Source organism: Melospiza melodia, chromosome 16, assembly GCF_035770615.1.
Source record: "Melospiza melodia melodia isolate bMelMel2 chromosome 16, bMelMel2.pri, whole genome shotgun sequence".
In the NCBI taxonomy this organism is placed as follows: Eukaryota; Metazoa; Chordata; class Aves; order Passeriformes; family Passerellidae; genus Melospiza; species Melospiza melodia.
The window spans coordinates 5,024,695-5,048,178 of NC_086209.1; the positions used below are offsets into that span (position 1 = coordinate 5,024,695).

The 23,484-nt window shown below is 56.6% G+C and overlaps 3 protein-coding genes across 3 annotated transcripts; 2 read left to right on the plus strand and 1 right to left on the minus strand.

The window, feature by feature from the left end:
- The first annotated feature begins 1,781 nt into the window (after positions 1-1,781).
- On the plus strand, positions 1,782-7,602 carry GLA (galactosidase alpha). The gene is made up of 7 exons (XM_063170377.1): positions 1,782-1,951; positions 2,399-2,573; positions 2,737-2,914; positions 4,378-4,469; positions 5,288-5,449; positions 6,031-6,228; positions 6,383-7,602. Exons 1-7 carry the CDS (start codon positions 1,782-1,784, stop codon positions 6,644-6,646), a joined length of 1,239 nt encoding a protein of 412 aa, XP_063026447.1. The 3' UTR covers positions 6,647-7,602.
- A 941-nt stretch (positions 7,603-8,543) lies between these two features.
- On the minus strand, positions 8,544-11,408 carry RPL36A (ribosomal protein L36a). The gene is made up of 5 exons (XM_063170378.1): positions 11,353-11,408; positions 11,010-11,115; positions 10,278-10,345; positions 8,698-8,820; positions 8,544-8,612 (listed from the first exon to the last, which is right to left on the minus strand). The coding sequence occupies exons 1-5, from the start codon at positions 11,353-11,355 to the stop codon at positions 8,592-8,594; spliced, it is 321 nt and encodes a 106-aa protein (XP_063026448.1). The 5' UTR covers positions 11,356-11,408; the 3' UTR covers positions 8,544-8,591.
- Positions 11,409-12,391: 983 nt separating this feature from the next.
- Positions 12,392-23,438, plus strand: BTK (Bruton tyrosine kinase). The gene is made up of 20 exons (XM_063170379.1): positions 12,392-12,422; positions 13,394-13,471; positions 15,308-15,488; positions 15,647-15,745; positions 15,937-16,005; positions 16,523-16,604; positions 18,011-18,139; positions 18,245-18,312; positions 18,798-18,979; positions 19,252-19,314; positions 19,550-19,604; positions 19,933-20,015; positions 20,123-20,250; positions 20,381-20,455; positions 20,794-20,965; positions 21,230-21,446; positions 21,699-21,763; positions 22,210-22,328; positions 22,436-22,593; positions 22,750-23,438. The coding sequence occupies exons 3-20, from the start codon at positions 15,348-15,350 to the stop codon at positions 22,819-22,821; spliced, it is 1,977 nt and encodes a 658-aa protein (XP_063026449.1). The 5' UTR covers positions 12,392-12,422; positions 13,394-13,471; positions 15,308-15,347; the 3' UTR covers positions 22,822-23,438.
- The last annotated feature ends 46 nt before the right edge of the window (positions 23,439-23,484 follow it).

The following is a 23,484-nucleotide window of genomic DNA, read 5'->3' on the forward strand; positions in this document are numbered from 1 at the left end:
TTTCCCACTGTGCCTTGGCAGCAGGAGCCTCCAGACTCCTTGACAGGCCACACGTGCAACCAAGGCTGCTCATGGCTGTGTCAGTCCTGCAAAAACAGGGATCGAATGCAGGGCTCAGCTCAGAGATGCTGGCTGGCACACAGGTGCCCTTTGCAGCTCTCCAGGTCCTGCTGACACCAGCACTGCCCCTTTCCAGAGGTTCTCATAGCAGTCACATGTAACTGGTGCAAATAGGGTGATGCCCAGTGACCATGACTTATTCTTGTGGCTGAACTTGTTGAAGAGAGACCAAAACCTTTGATTGCAAAGATCTGGATGGGCCCAAGTATCCCAAGCAGAAACAGACTGGATTCGACAGCACAGAGTCAACACAAGGAAGCAGAGAGGCAGCAAACAGCCAGGCCATAACACTCTGGATCAGGCTGGATCTGATCAAAGAGCACAGGGAGAGGTGCTCGGGAGGAGCTTCTCACAGTTTTTAAAGCAGACCTGAAAGGCCAGGGCCAAAACCAAGCCCTGAGCCCATGGGGTACAACCTCTCTTCCTCAGGACCCTGTACTGACAGAACACACACAGACCCACACTCTGCACCCACAGCAGCCCCCAGCCCCTCAGGCTGAGCACACAGAATCACTGAGGTTGGAAAAGATCTTTGAGTCTAACATATGCCAGAGCATGGCACGGATTGTCATGTCCAGTCCTTGAACACCTCCAGGGACAGTGAATCCACTTCTCTGGGCAGCCCATTCACCCTTTCTGTGAAGAAATTACTCCAGATGTGCACCCTGAACCTCCCCCGGCACAGCCTGTCCCTGAGATCCCGTCCCCATGACCCTGTCCCTGAGATCCTGTCCCTGTGATCTGTCCCTGTGACCCTGTCCCTGAGATCCCATCCCTGTGACCCTGTCCCTGAGATCCGTCCCTGAGATCCTGTCCTGTGATCCTGTCCCTGAGATCCATCCCTGAGATCCTGTCCCTGTGACCCTGTCCCTGAGATCCTGTCCCTGAGATCCTGTCCCTGTGACCCTGTCCCTGAGATCCGTCCCTGAGATCCATCCCTGAGATCCATCCCTGAGATCCTGTCCCTGTGATCCTGTCCCTGAGATCCTGTCCCTGTGATCCATCCCTGAGATCCATCTCTGTGATCCTGTCCCTGTGATCCATCCCTGTCCCCCGGGAGCAGAGCCTGTCCCCACCCAGCTCCCTCTCCTGCCACGGAGTTGTGCAGAGCCATAAGGACCCCCCTGAGCCTCCTTTCCTCCAGGCTGAGCCCCCACACCTCCCTCAGCCTCTCCTCACGGGATTTGTGCCCCAGACCCTTCCCCAGCTTTATTCCTTCAGCAGCTCCATGTCCTTCCTTGGCTGAGGGGCCAGAGCTGGGTCCGGGTGTGGCCTCAGCAGCGCCGAGCACAGGGGGACAAACACTGCCCTGGCCCTGGTCCACTCTATTGCGGTGCCGGCCGGGTGCCAGCGGTCTCTCGGCCAGCCGGGCCCCTGCACAGGGCCGGTGCCGCCCCGGGCGCGGCTCCCCCGGCACCTCCGGGCAGCAGCTCCGGCACAGCCCGACCGCGCCGCCATGGGCCCCTCACAGCGCTCACGTGACACCGCCACACCTGACCCGCGATAGGGGGCGGGCCGCTGCGCGCTCCGCAGCCCGGGATTGGCGGAGGGGCGGGCGGTTCCGCGAGGCGATTGGTTCCGCGGTCAGCCCTGCCCGCCGACTCCCTGAGGATTGGGCATGCGGGCTGTCAATCAGCGGCAGTCGGCGGCGCGGCGGGGCGATGGCGGCCGCGCGGTGGATGCTGCGCTGGGTCGCGGCGGCGGTGGCCGCGGTGGCGGCGGCGCTGGCGCTGGACAACGGCCTGGCGCGGACACCGCCCATGGGCTGGCTGCACTGGGAGCGCTTCCTCTGCGCCACCGACTGCGCCGCCGAGCCGCGCCGCTGCGTCAGGTACCGCCGCAGGGGCACGGGGAGCACGGGGCAGCGCAGTCACGGACAGCCGGCCCGGTGCCCGGCAGCCGCTGTGCCTTCCCGGGTAGCGGAGAGCCAGTCCCCGGCAGCCGCTGTGCCTTCCTGGGTACCGGACAGCCGGCCCGGTGTCCCGGCTCCCGCTGTGCCTTCCCAGGTAGCGGAGAGCCGGCCCGGTGCCCGGCAGCCGCTGTGCCTTCTCCGGTAGCGGGCAGCCGGCCCGGTTCTCCGGTCCCCGCTGTGCCTTCCCGGGTAGCAGAGAGCCGGCCCGGTGCCCCGGCAGCCGCTGTGCCATCCCCGGTAGCGGGCAGCCAGCCCCTGGCAGCCGCTGTGCCCTCCCCGCGCTGCCCCCGGCCGCTGTGCCCGGGGCTGTGCCGGTGGTTCACAGCTGACGTTCTCCGCTTTCTTTGCCGGTGGTGCCGTGGCCAGCGAGCAGCTGTTCGTGGAGATGGCTGACAGGATGGCTGCCGAGGGCTGGAGGGACGCCGGGTACGAGTTCATCTGCATCGACGACTGCTGGATGGCCCCGACGCGGGACAAGCAGGGCAGGCTGCAGGCGGACCCCAAGCGCTTCCCCGGGGGCATCCGCAAGCTGGCCGACTACGTGAGTGCCACCCGGTGTCACCCGGCGGGGAGCAGGGGAGGGCTGGCTGGGTGTCACTGCTGAGATAAGGCCCTGCCTGCCACTGTGGGGTTTTGCTTCCCTCGCTGCCCTAAATCCCCCTGCCTTGAGGCTGCCCCATGCCAGGGTCTGTTTCTGTCTGCAGGTTCACTCCAAGGGTCTGAAGTTGGGAATCTACAGCGATGTTGGGAGCAAGACCTGTGCTGGCTTCCCTGGCAGCTACAACCACTATGACCTGGATGCCCAGACATTTGCTTCCTGGGGTGTGGACCTGCTCAAGTTTGATGGCTGCAATTCTGAGTCACTGGATCTGCTGGCAGAAGGTGGGCACGGGCTCAAGGCAGCTATTCCCATGGCTGGGAATATTCTGCAGGCAGCAGCAATTCTAGGCCCAGCATCAGGCTCCAGGGATTTTCCCTTAGCATACTCATTTAAGGGACTTGCTTACAAAAGCAAATCTGAGGCTCTGTTCTCAAGGCCAAGGTGTTGAGTGTTGCTGTGTTAAGTGTTTTTACCTGCTCAGTCTCCTGGAGCTGCCCTTCAAACTCAGCTCAGAAAAGGAGCTGTGAGCCCAGAGCCTGGATCAGGCTGAGCACAGACCCATCAGCTGTGGGCTCTGGGAGGGCTGTGCTCCCTCCTCTTAACTCAGCACAGGCTTTGCCCTTCTCCAGGGCCTGTACTGCAGAGCCCAGAGCATCTCACACACTTAACCCTCAATCCCTGTGGTGGGGCCTTGTCAATGTGAATCAGCCTGAAGCTAGAAAAGTTTGTGTCAGCCACTAAAGGAGCAGTTAGGAGGGCTTTTAACAGATAAAAATGAAGGGAATTATGGCATAAAAATCCTACTGGGGTTTTCCTCTTAAAGCACACCAGTGTAAATACCACTTCAGAAGTGATTTGCACAAAGGCTGAAAGCTCAGCAGCTCCCTGTGCTGAGGCAACTTGGCCACAAGCCTCTTCTGAAGCACAGGCAAATCCCAGTGCCACAGGAGTGGATTTATGGGAAGAACACTTTAACTTAGAAAGCTTTTTCCTCTTGACTATGCTCTCTGACTGCTGGCACAGTCTGCACCACCACATTTGACAGCAGGAGCCCTGCACAAAGTCCTGTCTCTGGCTGGCAGGGAGAACCTGCCCAAGTGACAATGCCATCAGAGCCAGATGGTGGGGCATATGCCAACTGCCACAGACAGGAGCACAGCTCAGCACCCTGAGTGACAGCTGAGCTGAGAGCTCCTGCTGGATCATATGTGTAACCCAGATACAATGCAGTTGTACTGAAGCAGTTCCAGAGGAGAGAACAGACTTTTCATTCCCTCTCTGCCAATTGGAAGGGACTGAACAGGGCTGTTTGGGGACAAGGACAGGAAAAACTCGAGCTCTTGCATTCCTGCCCAGTCCATATGGCGCAAGGGCCTCGTGAGAACCTACTCCTACATCACCCAGCAAAGCTGCACTGCCTGATAGATACTGACTCGTGTTTCCTGGCTATCTAGAGGAAAAATGGCATACAGGAATGCTTTTAACCTCTTCCTCTGGCTGTATGTACAAAGGGATCAGCAGTCTTGGAGCAACAGCCTGCCCAAGCAAAGCTCCTGTCCCTGGGAGGCAGGTGACCAGCTGCAGACTTTAAATTCTCCTGTTCCCTCTGTGGTGTCTCAACCACAAAAATGTGTTCAATCTTAATTTTGCAAGAGTTGAACTGAAACCTGAACCTGTGACATTGGCTTAGTTCTGCTGTGTGACCAGGGAGGTTGTGTAAGCTCTGTCTGTGCTCCTCCTCTAGGGTACAGGCGCATGTCTGTGGCCCTGAACAGGACTGGAAGAAGCATTGTGTACTCCTGTGAGTGGCCTTTCTACCTCAGGCCTGTGCAGCAGGTAAGGAGTGCCTGCAAGGTTTATCCTGGGGCTCAAGTGGGAAGAGAAGAACATTTAACATTGCAAAACAGCACCCTGAGAAACTTGCTGCTCTCTGTTCTGACAGAGAACAAGGCTGTAAAATGGAAGAAAAAACCTTTTCTTCCAGAGCCTTGAAGCATTACTGAAGCAGTAGGATTCTGCAGCATGAAAGCACAGCCCAGATGGAGCATGCCAAAAAAACCACAGCATCCATCTGCTTCCTCTCTCCAAGGAGCCAAGCAGCAAACCACTGGCAGTGCAGACACACAGCCTAGCAGATAGCTCAGGGCAATTCCTCCTGGACACAGTGCTGCAGGCTCAGCCTTACAGACAGCTCTGGGGACCACCAGAGAGGCTTTGTGACATCCCCCACATTGTTCAGTGACAAATTTCTGCCAGCCAGGGTCTGGGATTGACACACTGCCCTCCACCCACACCTGGAATTAAATGCATTACTCATGAAAGGGTGTAAACCCAAGAAATAGCAATAATTACTGGGATATTACAGTTTGATCCCACGGGCCTTGTCACACCTTCAGTAAAATAAGGAAGGAATTTTCTAACAGAGCTGGTGGTCACAACTGTTCTCCCAAGGGGAGCAATAGTGTTGTCTGGACCATGTCAGAGTGGAGTTACTGGGCACAAAGCATCCAAGGGAATCAACATGCACTGCATCATTCAGATAGCTGGTGATGGAAGGTTCTCCCCCCTAAGCTACCTCTGGTCCAGTCTAGCCTTGCTGACACTTCTGTTGTACAGCCAGGTGCTCTGTCTAATCACACTCATTGTTCTGGCAGCCCAATTACACGGAGATCAAACAGTACTGCAACCACTGGAGGAACTTCTATGATGTCTATGACTCCTGGAGCAGCATCAAGAGTATCTTAGACTGGACAGCACTTCACCAGGACACCATTGTGAAGATAGCTGGGCCAGGGGGCTGGAATGATCCTGACATGGCAAGTACAGCAGCAACCACCCCACTTGAAGCATCAACAAAAAAACCTTCCCTCAGCTGCAGGCTGAGAATGGGAGGGGAGAGAACTGGGGGAGAAACACTGAGGGGAAGGGCTCTGATGGGACCTTAGGATCAGGATCTTGGTGAGAAGGTCCAGGGTGGAAAGGGAAAGAGAACTGCAGCTCTGGGTGGTACCAAGGAAGCACCATCTTTGTGTCACAGCCTCCACAAGCAGCACCAGCTCAGGACACAGGTGTGACATTGGGGGACAGTCTCCAAAGTGCTGATGTCCCACCACAGTGAAAACCCTTGGGTGCCAGCACTGCAAGAATCTGGATCCAAAAGCATTCTCAAACACTGCCTAGCCACTTAAAAGAGTTCCCTTCACTTCCAGCAGGGACTCAGCCTAAACTGCCACGCAGTCAGGCCTTGCTTTTCCCAACCGGCTGGTCCTGCTCCTGGCCCTCAGCCTATCTAGCCAGGCTCCAAAGAGAGGTCCCACCCTGTGATTTCCTGGTGCTGGTGGCCCAGATTGTCCCCAGCAGTTAGTGTTACCAGGCCCTTTTTGTTTGCTTGTCATAGCTGGTGATTGGAAACTTTGGGCTGAGCTGGGACCAGTCGGTGACTCAGATGGCCATGTGGGCCATCATGGCCGCCCCCCTGTTCATGTCCAACGACCTGCGGCACATCAGCCCCGAGGCCAAGTGGCTGCTCCAGAACAAAGAGGTGATTGCCATCAACCAGGACCCCCTGGGCAAGCAGGGATACCAGCTTTTCAAGGTACAGCAGGAGGGGGGCAGGGAGGGATGGAGAGGTGCTCAGGGTTTGGGAAAGGAGCCTATGTGTTCCTGAAGCCTGCTGGAACAGACAGGCACGAAGATCACCACTTCAGCCCTCCCACAGCCCTGGGTTTGTTTTGTTTTCTCCTTGGCAGGACAAGAACTTTCAGCTGTGGGAGCGGCCCCTGTCTGACCGAGCCTACGCTGTGGCAGTGCTGAACCAGCAGGAGATTGGAGGGCCCCAGAAATTCACCTTCTCCCTCACCTTCCTCGGCAATGGGCTGGCCTGCAACCCAGCCTGCTCCATCCAACAGGTGCTGCCAGCCAGCAGGGACTGTGGTGTGTACAGCTGGATGTCCTCCCTGAGCCTGGAGGTGAACCCCACAGGCACCGTGCTGCTCAAAGTCCTGCCACTCTAGGCAGCACAAAGACAATCTTTTCCTAAGCCTTAGGCTCTGTTTGAACTTGAGGCAGGAAATTGTTCTCCTCCTTCCGAGCAGGTGCCTTTCATCTCAGGCATTCATTATCTGAACCTTCCGCTGAATGTGACAAATTGCCATCACTCCATCATCAAGAGGTGACAGAGAAAGGGTGAAAGCAGAGCAGGGCCCCTTTCCCTGGCATCTCACCCAGCTCCTCCTCCAAGGGGCTGGAAGGGCTCCAGCAGGGCGGCAGCTCCTGTTTACACCCACTGCCACTACCGAGCAAGGAAAGGCAAGGGATGCACAGGCAGCACCTTACAGCTGTCCTGGAGCATTTTAGGGACAATAGGGAAACATACCTTGGCCACCTTGCTCTCTTTTCCAGACCAGGACACACAGTCCAAGAAAAGCTGCTTCCATCCCCACTAAAGAAACCAAACACTTGACTCAGAGCATGGACCTGGCACTTCCATCTTCTGACAACTCAGGGACTGACATGAACAGTTGCACTTCTCAGCAACTTCCTTGACAGCTGCTATCAGGCCTTAGGACTCAAGTTTTTGAGGGTTTCCCCTCACTCCAGGAATCTCTCACCAGTGGCTGTCACTTCCCTTTAGATGACAACTCCCTCTCTACCCCTTCCTATGGCCACTGGAGTCCCCTTGCTCCATGAATCCTGCCTCCCAGAAATCCCTGAGTGCTTGCTTCCCACTGCTGGCAGCAGCCTTTAGGTTGAATAACACGGGCTCTCCAAGACAGGAGATGAATAATCACTTAAGCAAACATCATGTGCAAATATATTTTCTGATTACAATACAATCAGGATTTCTTGATTTGTTCTTCTGTGATTAAGCACTTTGATTAAAATCCCTTTAAAATCTAAGCTTTTTCTTACTTGCAGTGTACAAGAGTACAGCATGGTATCTGAAATTAAATAATGATTTAGAAAACAGGCCAGTTTGTTCCAGTCATGTAAGCTTTTGTGACATTTGTAACCAGAAACAGCACTCAGTGAAACTGATGTAATACAGCTGTACAGTCCAACCCACAGGCCAATGCCACCACTGCCTACACAAATCTGACAATGCCATCACATCAGCCAATATTTAAATGGGCAAAACCACAGATTCCCTTACAGCTCAGTAACTGAGTGCTCTCAATCATGAGGAAGATGTGAAGAGGCATCTACCCATCCTCCAGCTCCATTTTCACTACAAGAAGTTGCCCGTAAGGGTGAACTCTGCATTGCATTCCCAGCACCTGCTAACAGCAGACTTCCTACTCACAGAAATGTTCCTCTCTAAGGGGAACTAAGCTGTCCTGGAGGCTGTCCCCACAATCTACCACACTCTGCTTGTTGCCCATTTGAAACTTCACTGCTGTGCTTGGCCTTCTTCCTTCAAGGAAGATGCAAAGGGAAGCCAGCAGCAGTTGGCACAGGGGAAGGCAGCTGAGGCCAGTTACACCCTGTGCCAGGGGCAACCACAGGCATGGAGCTGTCCCCCACCTCTCTGAGCTGCCACAGCTAATGGCACCTGCCTCATTACCTAGTTAAGGACCTGCCTAATGGTGCAGGTATCAAACCCACTGGCTGCTCCAAGGCCTTTGCTGCTCAGGGCAGTACAGCTGTCTGTAAAAAGGGGCCTACAGCCAAGTGCAGGGGCTGTTCAGGACAGTTCATCAACGAGCCTGCACCATGTTCATACACAGAAGTCACTGGCACTCATTACAGAACACCTCTTGAAAACACAGTAAAGAGATACCAGCTACTGGCAGGGAATTTTCAAAAGCCAGCTTAAAAACTGCTCTGTTAAATGGTTTTGCAAGCTCCTTGCTGAGCTGATGTACTCACAGCTCCCACCCCAAGAGAAAACACATGAAGAAAAGCAAGGGATCAATCTAATTACTTTAATACGGTCCGTAACGATGAGCAGGACGATGCTCAGAACTGGATCACCTGTCCCTGTAAGAAACAAGAGACAAGAGTGAGTTTATTCACCACTGAGTATTGCCCCCCTTTCTCAGCCACTCACAGAATACAAACTCACCTTTCTCTTCTTGTCTCCTCCCAGCTCAAAGTGCTTGCACCTCTTAATTGCCAGCATCCTCTTGGACCTGCAGTTGGGCTCCACACACTCCAGCCTCAGCACAATCTTCTTGGTGGTCTTGGCCTGGGAGGAGGAGCAGGGTGTTTCAATGAACCACACATCCCCAAGCAGACAAACTCTCAGGGAGAGCTTGTTCCCTGCACTCCTGAACATTCAGTTTGTTCCCAAAGCACAGAGGGAGAGTACAAACACAGGTAGGCTCCCTCCACTGAAAAGGATCAGTACAGGAGTGAAGTGGATTGGTATCTTCACAAAAAGGGCACTGGCAAAAGCATTCAGTGGGGCAGGGCTGGTTCCTGCAGGGATCAGCCATGCTGGAGAAATTTGTTCCACTGAACAGAGCAAGAAATTCACACTTTTACAGTGTGGAAGCACAGACCAGCAATGCTCAAGAGAAATCCAGAAGAAAATTGGACAGAAGAAACACCTGGAAGCAACACCACTGGCAAATTTCTCTGAAGGAGCAGTGACACAACAGGCTCAGTGCACACCTGCAGCTACTCAGAAGCTGGATGGAACCTAAAAGACTGCAGAGAGGAGAATCCAAAGCTGGGAGGCTGCTGTAGCAGCTGGACAGGGCTGTAACCAGCAGCTAAAAACCTCAGCCAAGCATCCATACAATGCTGACTGGGAAAAAACAGAAATGAGAATTGCAATGTACAGGTAGAGAGTGCCAGCAGTGCAGCTGCTTGGTGTACCCTGCTTGCAGAAGCATTTTCTGTGAGGTCTCCCCACTTCCTGGCACAAAGTCAACTTGAAACCCGCTGCCTCATTTTTCCTTCTTGCTGGAAGGCTTCCTGTGCACCTCCAGCAGGACACCAGGGCTTCCCAGCAAGGAGCCAAGCAGCATTATGAGCACAACTAAATAATTCACACAAACTAACAAACCCACCCACTGGGGTTTGCTTCTCTGCTGTAAATACCACACCAACCAAGCAGACAGCTCCTTTCCCTTTGGCAAGCCCTTCCCCTGGGGCAAGCAGTGAAGGAAACGTTCCTTTCACTGCAAATATCCCACTCCCCTGCAGCACCAAAGCTGAGAACCTGCTCTGCAAACACAGCCCAAGTCACCCTGCAAATGAGGAGCATCTCCATGAGACAGCACAGCAAGGAGACGAGCTGTGTTCTTGATGGGAGCTTACAAGGGAGATGGAGGATTTTACACGAGCACAGAGTGACAGGGCAGTGGGAAATGGCTTCACACTGACAGAGTAGGAAGAAATTCCTCCCTGCGAGGGTGGGGTTGCCCTTGCACAGGTTACCCAGAGAAGCTGTGGCTGCCCCTGGATCCCTGGCAGTGTCCAAGGCCAGGCTGGGACAGTGGAAGGTGGTCCTGCCATGGCAGGGGGCTGGAATACGATGGTCCCTTCCAACCCAAGGCATTCTGTGATGAGGAGGGGACACCTGCAGTGCCAGCACAGCACTGCCCTAGCACAGCCAGAGCAGAGAATGAGGAACCTCCCTCAGCTGGGCATGGGCTGCCAGGGAAGTTCCTATTCCTGAGGAGCAAACTCACTCACCTTTTTACGGAAGATGGGCTTTGTCTGGCCCCCGTACCCGCTCTGCTTCCGATCATAGCGCCTTTTTCCTGTGGGGAAAACAGCTCTGGTCAGGCAACAACCCAGGAGATGCTCCAGGCACAGCTGGCACTGCCTAAATCCCAGTACAGCCCAGCAGAACCAGTGCCACGGCTCTTGTGCTGTCCCCAAAAGTGGAACCTTCCCCTCACTGTGCGCCCAACAGACACACAAGGTCTAGGCACTTGATTTGTTCACAGTTCTGTGCAAAGAGTGATTCATGTTAATTCCTCAAAGCCAGCACACAAAGGGTTTAAAATATTTATACAGTCCTTTTCAGGTGATATTCGCATAATTAATCCACATCAGTACTGGCAGAGCTACCACTGGATTCACTTTCTTTCACATTTTAAACTCACAGCAGGGCTCTCCCTCGGGCTGGCCGGCCTGGGCTCCAGTTGCGCTTTCCCAGCCAGCTAGATTTACCCAGAGCACATTCCCTAATTAGTTAAACATTTCTATACGACAACCATCTGAAACCGCCTTGGGCTGACACGTCCTTAGTCTTTCTCCCTTTCTCATATTTTTATAGTTCCCTTTATTGTACAGCACATCCTTTAGGCCAAGCTGTCCTCCCCAGCCATACAAATGTTCCCAATGTACACCAGCCGTGCAGGGCACGCCACACCCGGCCCGCACTCAGCTCCCCTGGGCCCGGAGCGAGCCCGCGCTCACCCTGCGCGTAGAGCGAGTCCTTCCCCTTCTTGTACTGCGTGACCTTGTGCGGCTGGTGCTTCCCGCACTTCTTGCAGTACGTCCGGCGGGTTTTCGGCACGTTCACCTGGAGGAGAAGGAGAGAAGCCGGTCACGGCCGCTGCGCATACGCCACATCCCGCTCCCAAGGCCCCGCTCCCGCCCTCCCCCTTCCCTCGGGCCCTGCGCTGCCATCCGGGGATGGGTAAGCCCCGGCACCGGCCTGGCCGCCCAGCACGCACCCATGGCAGCGGAGGGAGCCCGGCCCGGCACAGCCGCGGGGCGGATGGTGGAGGATAGAGCCCGGCCCAGCCCCGGCACTCACCATTTTGACGGCGGCGGCCCGGAGAGGAGGAGCTGACCGGAAGCGGAAGTGAATGCGAGATGGGGACCATAGAGAGGAGCGCGCAGGGGCGCGCAGGGCACGGCGCCCCCTGGCGGCGGGAGGAGAGCAGCCATGGGCGGGAGGGCGGGTGTGGGACGGGGGTGTGAGCGTGGGGAACTGTGGGGTCCGCCGGGTGCAGGTGACATCCAGGTGTTCGAAACACAAACTGTGTGTCAAGAGTTCATTGTTAATGTTTAGGGCTTGACATGTTTCAGAGATCTCAGACCTGGGTGGAAGTTCACAAGGCTTGGGAAAAAGGATTTACCATTACAAAGAATGCAGAATTTAGGAGCACAAGAACAGTTAGCAGAGCTCTCAAGACAAGGATGCAACTAGCAAAGCTAACTGAACAACTGTGCTGAATCAGATCTGAGTGGATAAGAGAGATTCCAGATCACAGCACCAACTCTGGACCACCAATCCAAGAAACCCACTGACCCAAATGAAGGCTGAACATGTGGCCTAATTAATAAAGGATTTGAGGGAATCATTTAACATTACAAGAGAGCATACTAATGAATGATGTAATGTAGCTAATGAAGATTAATGTAGCCAATGAAGATTAATGTTTTCATATGCTAAAACGTTTAAACAGTAAAAGCTTTTGATAGTCGCTCTGCTGGCTTTGTGAATTTACCACCAAAACCTCTTTCCACACAGAACTCTAAATAAAAATACCTTGTTTCTATGTGGGGATCAGCTCCATCGGGTGAAAGAACCCGTTTTGGGGCAACATCCAACTCATCCAACACCCAGCACTGCCCAGAGCCCGGGGCAGGCTCCCGGCCTGGCGCCCCACGGCAATGACCCGGCTGTCTGCAGGAGGAAACACAAACGCTGCCTTTGAGTCACAAAACGAAAAAAGGGGAACCGAAAGGGTGGGGTTGGCCGGCCCCGTCCTTCCTCCCTGCGCACCCTGCCGTCTCTGCGGGTCCCTGCCGCCACAGGCACCCCGAGCGGCCGGGTGGGCGCGGCGGGCCCGGCGGGCCGGAGCGGCGGCGGCACGGGCGGTGAGTGAGGGACCGGGAGCCGTGGAGGGCAGCGCTGCCTCGGGCTCCTGGGCACCGATGGGCCCTGCTGATGTGCCTGAGGGGCAGCCGGGGTGGTGGGAGGCTCCATGTGGCTGTGCCGGTGGCCTCACACCTCTGCTGGGCTCCGTGAGGGCAGGGGAGCCGTGCTGGGCACAGCGCACACGGGGCGGGTGAGCCCAGCGGGCAGGGCAGGGCTCTGCCTGGTCCCACAGCCTGGCCAGTTCCAAGCGGGGGGCACCTGACCCTGTCACCCGGCCGGGGCTGTGGGGTGCAGGCAGGTAGAGGGGGTGCCAGGGGCTGCAGGCTGGCCTGGAGCAGGGAATCACAGTGGTGTGAGGCTGCCAAGGCTGCCAAGAGCAGGGTTGAGGCTCTGCCAGTGTCTTTGGCCATTGCTCTCCTGTGCTTTCCGCAGTGGGCACTGCTGGGGCGCAGCTCTGCCTTTGCTCTCAAGTCTCTCCCATGCAGGTTTCCACCTCTGTCCTTCCCACCTATGGTTTTTGACACCCTCAGCGCTGAACCTGAAACATGAGGGCTGTGAAGTTAACATGAGGGTGTGAAGTTTGTCACTCTGTCACCCTTCCCTCTTGTCCCAGGCATGCCAGCCCCACACCAGAGCTTGCCTGTGCAGGAGGGGTGGCCCTGGGACCATGGTGGGACACAGTGCGCGGTTGCATGAGGCCAGCAGCATGTGCCAGGCTGGTGGTGGTCTCAGAGCACGCTGGGCAGAGGTGTGAGCATGGCAGGAAGTCACACTGGCTGGAGGGGGGGACACAGGACATGCTCCCACACGCCCACTCATCCCGCACAGCAGTGCTGGCGGTGGGGCTGAGCCCTGCGGGGCACCCACAGGGACACAGTGGGTCTGGTGGCCCTGCTGAGGACAGGGAGGCTGTGCCATGATGGGGCACAACAGCCCTCTGAGACACTCATTGTCCTTTCCCCTCTGGCAGTTCCATCCAGAGGACACAGTGAGGACGTGTCCCACCTGCCTGGCACTGCTGGCCATGACCCCGCTGCTGTGACTGCAGGTAAAGCTCCAGGGAGCTGGAACTGCAGCTGGGATGGGATGGAGCCCAGGGCCCCTGTGCTCAGCCCCGTGTCTGTGCCAGGGAGGGCAGTGGGACCCTCCTGCTCTTGGGACACAGGATCAGCAGCCACACTTGATAAGGAGGGAAAATGAGGCTCAGGGCTACACGGTGGTTCTGGGGTCACTCTGCTCATCCACCACCCTGCCAGCAGTCTGGGGGCCAGGGGGGCCACACCAGCCACCTGCAGGGACCCCAGATCCCTCCTCCTGAGGCCTCAGTCAGCACACTGCTGTTTGTTCCAAAAGACTCCAAAATGCCTAATTTTTTAAGTTGGGCTTTTTTTGACCACCCAAACAAGCTGGGAAGGTCTGAGCCATAAGAGGCACAAGGAGGGAAGAGGGAAGCCTGGCAGAGGGAATCCTCCTGCTTGTCCCCAGCCTCTCTGGGTGCTGTGGGGCAGGGTCAGTACTGCAGCAGCAGGGGCTGTGCTGGGAGGGTCTGGGCATTGCCAGCAGATGGGAGGACACCTCTGCTCCTTGTCCCCAAGCTGGGGCTTGCCCTGGAGGGAGGCACAGTGTGTGGGATTGCGTCCTGGCATCTTTGTTCCCCACCTGACCGTGTTGTGAGTGAGCCAATGCCCGTCTCCTGTGTGTGGTGAATGGATGGAATACTCAGCTGGGGAATGGGGGCTGAACCCCTGTTTCTGGTCTACCTCTGAGCCTCCCCCTGAGGAGATGGGCTGTGGGGAGCAGGGGAGAAAAACAGCTTCTCCCAGGTTACTTTCCAAAGCTGTGCTTATAGGAGGAAAAAGGGGAACAAGGTGAGGGTGAAGGGGAAGCAGGGACTGTAGGTGGTCAGGCAGGAGACAGGAGCTGGGCTCCAGGGGCTCCCAGCTCAGCAGGGGCTGCACACAGCTCACCCATCAGCTCTCAGACTGCAGTCAGGTGCTGGTCACAGCCCACAGCTCCAGCCGCGTGGCTCTGGGGGTGCTGGGCCCACCTGGGGGTCACAGTTCTGAGTACAGCATGGAAATGGGCCAGGGAAATTTCCAGTCCCTAAAGGCTGGGCAGCAGTGGGATGCAGGGCTCTCATGAGCCCGTTCCTGCACTGCCCTTCCCTGGAAAGGCTCAGGGGAGCTTTGCTGATGGCTGGGGGAGGATTTAACCCCTCTGCCTGCTGGCTGGAGGCAGCCCTTCAAGCCTGGCCACTGACAAGTGCTGCTCAGAGGGGAGGAAGGGGAGTTGAGCTCCATCCCTGCACTCCTGCAGGTTCTGTGGACACACAGGGGAAGGATGACTTTGGGGCTACTCCGTGCTCTTGGCAGCACTGTGGCTTTTCAGGGCCAGGCCCTACCCACAGCTTTTTAGGGACTGGTCTCCCGTGACCAGCCCTTGCACGCTGCCAAGTCAGCACATCCCCAGCACGGAGAGGCTGCGGTGGGGCAGGAGGAAACGGGCCCACACAGGCTCACATGCACAGAGCCCGAGGGGAGGAGCTCCTGCGGGGTGTCACAGCCGCCCCGCTCCTCCCCGGGGCTCCGAGCTTCCCCCGTTTCTCTCTGTCTCCAGCTCTCTGTCCATCTTGCATATCGTGGGGGCCTCTTCAGCAGGAGAAGGAGCCATCCGGGTGGTGGCTTGGTCTGCAGGTTGGTGTGGGAGACGTCACATCACCAACAACCCACACTGACCTGCCCTCACCCCTCTGTGGCTGCTCCCCTCTGCTGTGGGGGTCCCAGCACCCCCTGTCTGCCCTTGCGGCGAGGGGCAGAGTGCACTGAGTGAGGTCCAGCAGGTTTTGGGCTGAGCAAACACCGTGTCAGCATTGTCTTACCCACAGCCAGCCTGTGAGCACAGCACGGGGGACACCAGGGGTTGACATGGCCAGTGTCATCCTGGAGAGCATCTTCCTGAAGCGCTCGCAGCAGAAGAAGAAAACATCTCCCCTCAACTTCAAGAAGCGCCTGTTCCTGCTGACAGAGAGCAAGCTGTCCTACTACGAGTATGACTTTGAGCGGGGGGTGAGTCTGCAGCCACAGGGGCTGGGCCAGTGTCCAGGGGTCACAGCTGTCCCTTGCCAGCACGTAGGCCAGGGGGTGGTTGGACAGGGAGAGGGGCTGGTTTGAGTCTCTCCAGGTCTCCACTTGGTGGCTGTTTGAACCAAGACTGTCTCTTGCAGCGCCGGGGCAGCAAGAAGGGCTCTGTGGACATTGAGAAGATCACCTGTGTGGAGACAGTGGCACCTGAAAACAACCCTCCCCCTGAGCGACAGGTCCCGGTGAGGAGGGTCCCTGGGGTGCTGGCAGTGGGGGACAGCCCTGCTTGGCATGGGGGGCTCTGTCCACACCATACCAGGGGTATAGCTTGATGCAGAACAAGGGGATGCCAAAAGCTGTGGGCCTGCTTCAGAGGAGATGCCAGCAGCTGAGTAAAAGGATGCCAGCATCCATCTTTGCATCTCTCTTCCAGAGGAAAGGGGAGGATTACAACAACATGGAGCAGATCTCAATCATCGAACGGTTCCCCTACCCCTTCCAGGTGAGTTTTCACTGCACCCTCTTTGCTGGCCCACTCTGCCTGGGGCAGGTCCTGAGGGAAGGACCCCACAGGGGCCTGGGGTCAAACATGGCATCACTGCCCTGGTGCCAGGTGTCGCTCAGCTGCTTGGAGACACTCTGCTGCTGTCCACACTGCTGGGACAGCCAGGTGAGCCTGTTTGAGCCCCGAGCCAGCTCTGTTTAAGATGGACACTTGCTTCTGGGCTCTATCCTGCCCCTTTCAGTCCCCTGGCTGATGCTGGAGGGATGCTGGCTGCACACTCAGCCCCCAGCCCAGCTGCCTGCCCTGCTGGCACCCAGGCACACCGAAAGTCAGAGAAGGAAGTGGAAAGTCTCGGGGGAGGGGGCTTATTTTTAACCTCTTTGTCACGGTCCCGCGAGCACCGAGCGGGGCCAGCAGACACCGGCGGGGCTGCCTCGGGGTGGCCCCAGGGCTCGGCTCCGCCCGTGCCTGCCTGAGAGCCCTGCCCGCGGCGCTGAGCTCAATGTTCCTGCAGGTGGTCTATGACGAGGGGCCCCTGTACATCTTCTCCCCGACGGAGGAGCTGCGCAAGCGCTGGATCCATCAGCTGAAGAGCGGTGAGTGCGGGGGCTCTGCAGCTCCCTGGGGAACCAGCAGGGCACAGCTGTGCCTGTGCCTGACCCTCAGTGCAGCCTCCCAGGGCTGCCTGGCTCATGGGTACCTGTCCCATGGCTGAGGAAGGAAGAGCAAGCTGATCCTGCCTGGGGCAGGTGAATGCTGTCATCCTCTGCAGCAGCACGGCTGAGGCTCCTTATGCCTTCTCACAAACCTGCTCCAAAGCAGCTCAAGCAGGCTCAGAAATGTTGAAGGCAAGAGGAAATAGCAGATGTGGCCATAGAGCTGTGCTGCCTTGACATGGGAGGGTTGGGTGCCCAGTGCTTTAGGAAACATGGACCACAAGCCTGCTGGGAGCCAGGGAGTATCATCCCCAAACCACCTCAAGACTTCCTCAGCGATGCTGAGCTAATGCTCAGCTGGGTGGGTGCTCCCTCCTCAAGTGTGTTCCAGCAGCACTGTGCCAAGGGGCTCCAACCACCCAAAATCTGCTGGAGCTGCCTGTGTGTGCCTCCTGGCACATGTGTGTGTGTGTTTCTGTGGCTTTGTGCTGGCAGGGTGGGATCAGCTGCTTGAGTTGACACGGGGAAGTTGGCTCGCGCGGGGCGGAAGAGGGGCAGGCTGATAACGGGGAAGTCGGTTATCTCACAGGAGCCCCAGCAGAGCAGCCAGTCCTCTCCCCACTTCCCTGCTGAGGGAGGAGGGTTGCTCTGCCAGCTCAAGCCAGTGTAGAATCCACAGGGAAAGGAGAGAAAATGCTGCCTTTTTCCTGACAGGATGTCCTCCTCTTACTCCACCAGAGAACGGGCTCTCTGCAGCCTGTGCAGCTGCTGGGCCAGCCCCAGGCTGTTGGCAGTGTTTAGGCACATCCAGTTGTCCCTCTAACCTGGGGAGAAGTGTGAGGAAGCTGGTCAGCCTGCCTGGCAAGGGAATATTCTCCCTGTCAGGGAAGTCTCTGAGCAGGCACAGGGTGGTGGCAGTGCCCTCCTCTTCCCATGGAAAAGCCAGGCACAGGTCTGGCCTCCTACCCCACTTCTGGGAAAAAAAGGGCTCAAAAGAGCTGTGAACCGTGGGCCAGAGCAGTCTGGGGGTTATTGGATATTTTGGCTGGCAGAAGGGCCAGGTCCTTCTGTGACTGGCTCCAAGCCCTTTTGCAGAGCTGCTCAAAAGCTTGGATCTGACATCCAAGCCTGGCCCTTCCCTGTGGCACAGGGATTGCACAGCCTCAGCACTGAAACAAGAGTGGTAAGCTGGGGAAAACCTGAACATCAGGGCTCAGGGGACTGCAGCACAGCTGAGAGGAAATGATTTCATGCAGCTGACCACTTGCACTGAGGGAGCAGAGAGCTCTTGCAGGAGGCTGGGGACACAGCCCTGGCTCTCACACATCTTCCCTCCTCTGCCACAGTGATTCGGTACAACAGCGACCTGGTGCAGAAGTACCACCCCTGCTTCTGGATCGATGGGCAGTACCTGTGCTGCTCCCAGACAGCCAAGAACGCCATGGGCTGCCAGATTCTGGAGAGCAGGAATGGCAGTAAGACACCAGGCACCCTCCCACTGCCTCATCCCCCTGCCCTGGGGAGCACTGCACACAGAGCCAGGGGTCTTTTCTCACCATGGCCCCTCCTCTGTTCCGAAGGTTTAAAAGTCGGGCGGTCGCATCGCAAGACAAAGAAGCCCCTTCCCCCAACTCCTGAGGAGGACCAGGTAAAGGCCAATGCCAGGGTTTGCTCCACACACAGTGCTGGAGAAAAGATCTCCCTGGCAAAAGCCAAAATGTTCAAGGACTGCTCAGAGACATACAGGCAGGACTCTGCTCTGGGGAGGGAAGTCAAGATGGTGACCTGAGGGAGAAGGAGCTTGAAGCAGGGGATGGAGCCCAAAGGCTTTTAGGGAAGTCAAATGATCTCAACCCTAAGGTTTCCCAGAGAGATTAAAGCCCTGATGTAGGCTGGAGGAGTCACAAGTTAAGCCAAAAGGTAAAGAGAAAACACTTACCTTTCTGTGGAGATGGGGAAAAATATTTTGATAAAAAGTCCAGGGAGAGTAAATGGGTATTCTGGTAGAGATACACATGGGAGCTGAGACAAACACTGCACTGACCTTGCCTGAGACCACTGCCCTCCCAGGCCTGGGAAGGGTCTCACGTGGTGTGTGTGCCAGCCTGACCATGTCCCTCTCCCTGTGGGAAGATGGTGATGAAGCCTCTGCCTCCCGAGCCAGCCCCCAGCACAGCAGGGGAGAGGAAGAAGGTGGTGGCCCTCTACAACTACGAGCCAATGAACGCCCAGGACCTGCAGCTGCACAAGGGCGAGGAGTACTTCATCCTGGAGGAGAGCCACCTGCCCTGGTGGAAAGCCCTTGACAAGAACGGGTGAGAGCTCCCACTGCCCATGGCCCTGGTGCTCAGGCACTGGTGGGCAAACACACCCCTTGGGCACCCCATGGGTGAGGAGAGGCTGCCTGCCCACCTGTGGGCTGCCCTGGGGAGGAGGGGGAGGAGGCTGAAACCAGCTGTGGTGTCAGTTCTTCCCAGATGGGTTTGCACCAAAGTTTTTGAGCCCATTTCTATCAGCCTCCTGAGACAGGAATATCCTTTCCCCTTGGCCTCTTCCATCAGAGTGTGACCAGCCCTTTTCTCTGCAGGAGGGAAGGATACATCCCCAGCAACTACGTCACTGAAACCAGAAATTCCCTGGAGATCTTTGAGTAAGAGAGGGCACAGGCACCTGGCGAGTTGCACGTGGTTGGAGACATTTTCCATTTGGTTGTTCCCCTCCACAGCTCGTGAGCCCAGCCTGGCTGGGTCATTCTCCCTCTTCCACATCCCCTGACAACCTCCAGCCCCTGGCAGCCATCCCTGCCCTGCTCTCTGCACTGCCTGTCCTGGCTGGGGACAGAGGTGGCTGTGGAGATCTCTCTGATGGCTGTGTCCCTGTTCCAGGTGGTACTCAAAGAATATCACTCGGAGCCAAGCAGAGCAACTGCTGAAACAGGAGGTAAGTGCTGCCTCCTGAGGCTGGGTCTGTTCTACACCAGCCCTCCATGGGCTGTTCTCACATTGTGTCCAGCATGGGACCAACCCTGGCTTTTCTGGGAGAGGAGTGTTGCCCCAACAGCCCCAGGAACCTTCCCTATCCCAGTGTGAGCTCCTCCAGGCAGCCACTTCAGGAGATTGCCTCCCATGCAGGAATTGGAAATAGGATTCCTCTGACTCCCTGCATCCTCTCCAGCCATGCTGTGATCTTCACTCACTTCAAGTTTTGCCTGTCACAGTCACACACAGTCCCCACAAACACCCAGTGCCCTTTCCCCTTTCTGTTTTAGGGTAAGGAAGGAGGCTTCATTGTCCGAGATTCCACCAGCAAGACAGGGAAATACACTGTCTCCGTCTATGCCAAGTCCTCTGCGTAAGTGCCTCTGAAAACAGCTTGTTCCTCCCTCAGAGGGCCCCTCCAGACACCCCTCACCCTCTGCCTCTCCTCCCCATGGCACTGACCTCATGTTCTCTCTCCAGAGACCCCCAAGGCACAATCCGCCACTACGTCGTCTGCTGCACCCCCCAGAATCAGTATTACCTGGCAGAGAAACACCTCTTCAACAGCATCCCAGAGCTCATCACCTACCACCAGCACAACTCTGCAGGTCAGTGCTCTGGAGACACAGTGAAGCCAGCAGTGTTTGCTCTGGCACCATGGTATCCCCACCTTCCTGTGCCAAAGGCAGGAGTTGTGTTCCCTGCTGGAATGTGGCATTCTCTGCTGCTGTGTTTCAGGGCTCATATCCAGACTGAAGTACCCCGTGTCTCAGCACAAGAAAAATGCTCCTTCCACAGCTGGCCTTGGCTATGGTAAGCCAGCCTGGGCTACCTCACAGTTCCCTGGTTAAAGGGTTTGTTTCTGCTGGCAGCAGCCTTCCCAGGCTGGGATCCTGACTGTCCCACAGCTCATAGCCTTCCCAGGAACCACTTCCCAACTGCCCTCTGGTGACAGTATTGACCAAAAGACTCCACAAGCTTCCTTGCACCCATCCCCTGGAGTTACAGGTCTCAGATGTTGTGGATTTTGTGGATGATTTTTCAGGCAGCAAATACCTGTGAGCTTTTCTTGGGCTTGCTAGATTGGCTGACTGGGAGCACCGTGCAGGGAGGTCACCTGTACCCACATTACCCTCACTCTCTTGTCCTAGGCTCGTGGGAGATTGACCCCAAGGATCTGACCTTCCTGAAGGAACTGGGGACGGGGCAGTTTGGAGTGGTGAAATATGGGAAATGGAGAGGCCAGTACAACGTTGCCATCAAGATGATCAGGGAGGGCTCCATGTCAGAGGATGAGTTCATTGATGAAGCCAAAGTCATGATGTAAGTGGTGAGCACCACGCAGGGCAGTGCTGGATGCTCCTTGCCAGAATGGCTGCACTCCTGGGAGGTGTGGAGGGACAGTCTTGGGCAGTCCCATACTCTGCAAAATGCATCCAAGATCTCACTGATTTTGTGCTGATTCCTTTGTGAGATTTTCCACTATCAGCTGAGCCAGAAACACCTTCCCTTTCCAAACTCTCTTTATTCACTTCCTTTGCTCCCTGGCTTTCTAGATGCTCAGAATTGCCTTTGTCCCTAACACAGGAACCTGTCTCACGAGAAGCTGGTGCAGCTCTACGGGGTCTGCACTAAGCAACGTCCCATCTTCATCATCACCGAGTACATGGCCAATGGCTGCCTCCTGAACTTCCTGAGGGAAACACGGCAGCGCTTCCAGCCCGCCCAGCTGCTGGAGATGTGCAAGGATGTCTGTGAAGCTATGGAGTACCTGGAATCCAAGCAGTTCCTGCACAGAGACCTGGTAGGGCTCTGGCTGCTTTGTTCAGGCAAAATCCCACTGGGGAAATTGCCCCTACATTGATAAATAAGGATGCTTGGAGGCCTCAGTTGCTCTCTGCTGAGGGCTTTCTAGCTTACCCCAGTCCAGGTGAACTTGCAGGAAAAGGTGTGGAGAATATTTGGTAGGTGGGGTTAAGATGAAGTTCACCTGCTACAGGGGGATGGGAGAGACAAGAGCAGGTAGAAGTAACTGCCTCCACCTCTGCATTCACAGGCTGCTCGAAACTGTCTGGTGAATGACCAAGGAATTGTGAAAGTGTCAGATTTTGGTCTTTCCAGGTCTGGTAGATGTGTCTGTGTTGCTTTCCTGTCTCAGTACTCCATCTCCTCCTTCCATCAATTCTACACTTTAGTCTTTGTCCCCACCACCCTCCAGCTCCGCTTTACTATTGTCTTCCCATTCCATCTGCTTGGCTCAACCTTCTGCCTCTCCACTTTCCACCATCCCTTTCTTACTTTCCCTGGCCCTTTCCCCCCTCTCTCTCTGTATCTTCTTTCCCACCCTCAAATCTCCTGGTTGCAGCTTTCTCTCCACATCCCCTTTTTGCTGTGCTTCCATGTCAGCAAATCTCTTCTGCAATCCTGGCTAACACGCACTTACTGCTGAAACCCAGTGCAGAGCTGCAGCCTCTGGTCATCCTGAGCTGCCCATTCCTTTTGAGCTTGTGGGAAGGAGGGAAATGTGAAATCCAGCTGAGGCACCCTGATCCATTTTCCTGCTGCAGGTATGTGCTGGATGATGAGTACACGAGCTCCATGGGGTCCAAGTTCCCAGTGCGGTGGTCTCCTCCTGAAGTGCTGCTGTACAGCAAGTTCAGCAGCAAGTCTGACGTCTGGTCCTTTGGTAAGGGCACAGCATTGCTGGTTTGGGGGTTGGGAACTCCTCTGCAAACCAGGTGCAGGCACAGGTGCTCCAATGCCATGAGCTCTCCGTGCTGTCCCCCCCAACAGGCGTCCTGATGTGGGAAGTTTACTCGCTGGGAAAGATGCCTTACGAGAGGTTTAACAACAGCGAGACAACCGAGCACGTCATCCAAGGCCTGCGCCTGTACCGGCCGCAGGCGGCCTCGGAGCGGGTCTACGCCATCATGTACAGCTGCTGGCATGAGGTGAGTGGGTCTGTGCCATCATGTACGGCTGCTGGCACGAGGTGAGTGCCTTCCACCCGTGTTGATGCCTCCAGCCACCCTGGTGGGGTGACAGCATCCCCAGGCCATGGCTGAGGCAGACTCGTGTTCCAGCTAGGCCCCCCTTTTGCCCCACAGAAGCCTGAGGAGCGCCCCACCTTCACCGTGCTGCTGAGCAGCATCCTGGACATGGCTGACGAGGAGTGCTGACCGTGGGCACTGCCCCTGACCCTGCCCAGCGCTGCCACTGCCCCGTGGGACACCCCTGCACACCGGCTGGCACGGTCCTCATGGACATGGGCATGCAGGAGCCTGGGGGAGCCCCATGGCTGCGCCCACAGCTCCATCACATGCTCAGAGCTTCAGCACATCCCTGGAGCTCCATCCCATGCTCAGAGCTCCATCACCGTCCCAGAACTCCATCAGCACCTTGGAGCTCCATCACATGCTCAGAGCTCCATCACGTGCTCAGAACTCCATCACATCCCCAAAACTCCATCAGTGCCTTGGAGCTCCATCCCATGCTCAGAGCTTCAGCACATCCCTGGAGCTCCATCATGTACTCAGAGCTCCATCACATCCCCAGAACTCCATCACATCCCCAGAACTCCATCAGTGCCTTAGAGCTCCATCAGCGCCTTGGAGCTCCATAATATGCTTGGAGCTCCATCGCATCCCTGGAGCTCCATCACCGCCCTGGAGCTCCAGCACATGCTCAGAGCTCCATCACGTCCCTGGAGTTTCATCACATCCCTGGAGCTCCATCACCGCCCGGGAGCCCCATCGCACCCCGCCCCGCCCCGGTCGGTCCCGGACAATAAAACGGTTCCAAGGCCTCCCCGTTGCGGCCGCTCCGCCCCGCCGGCAGGGGGC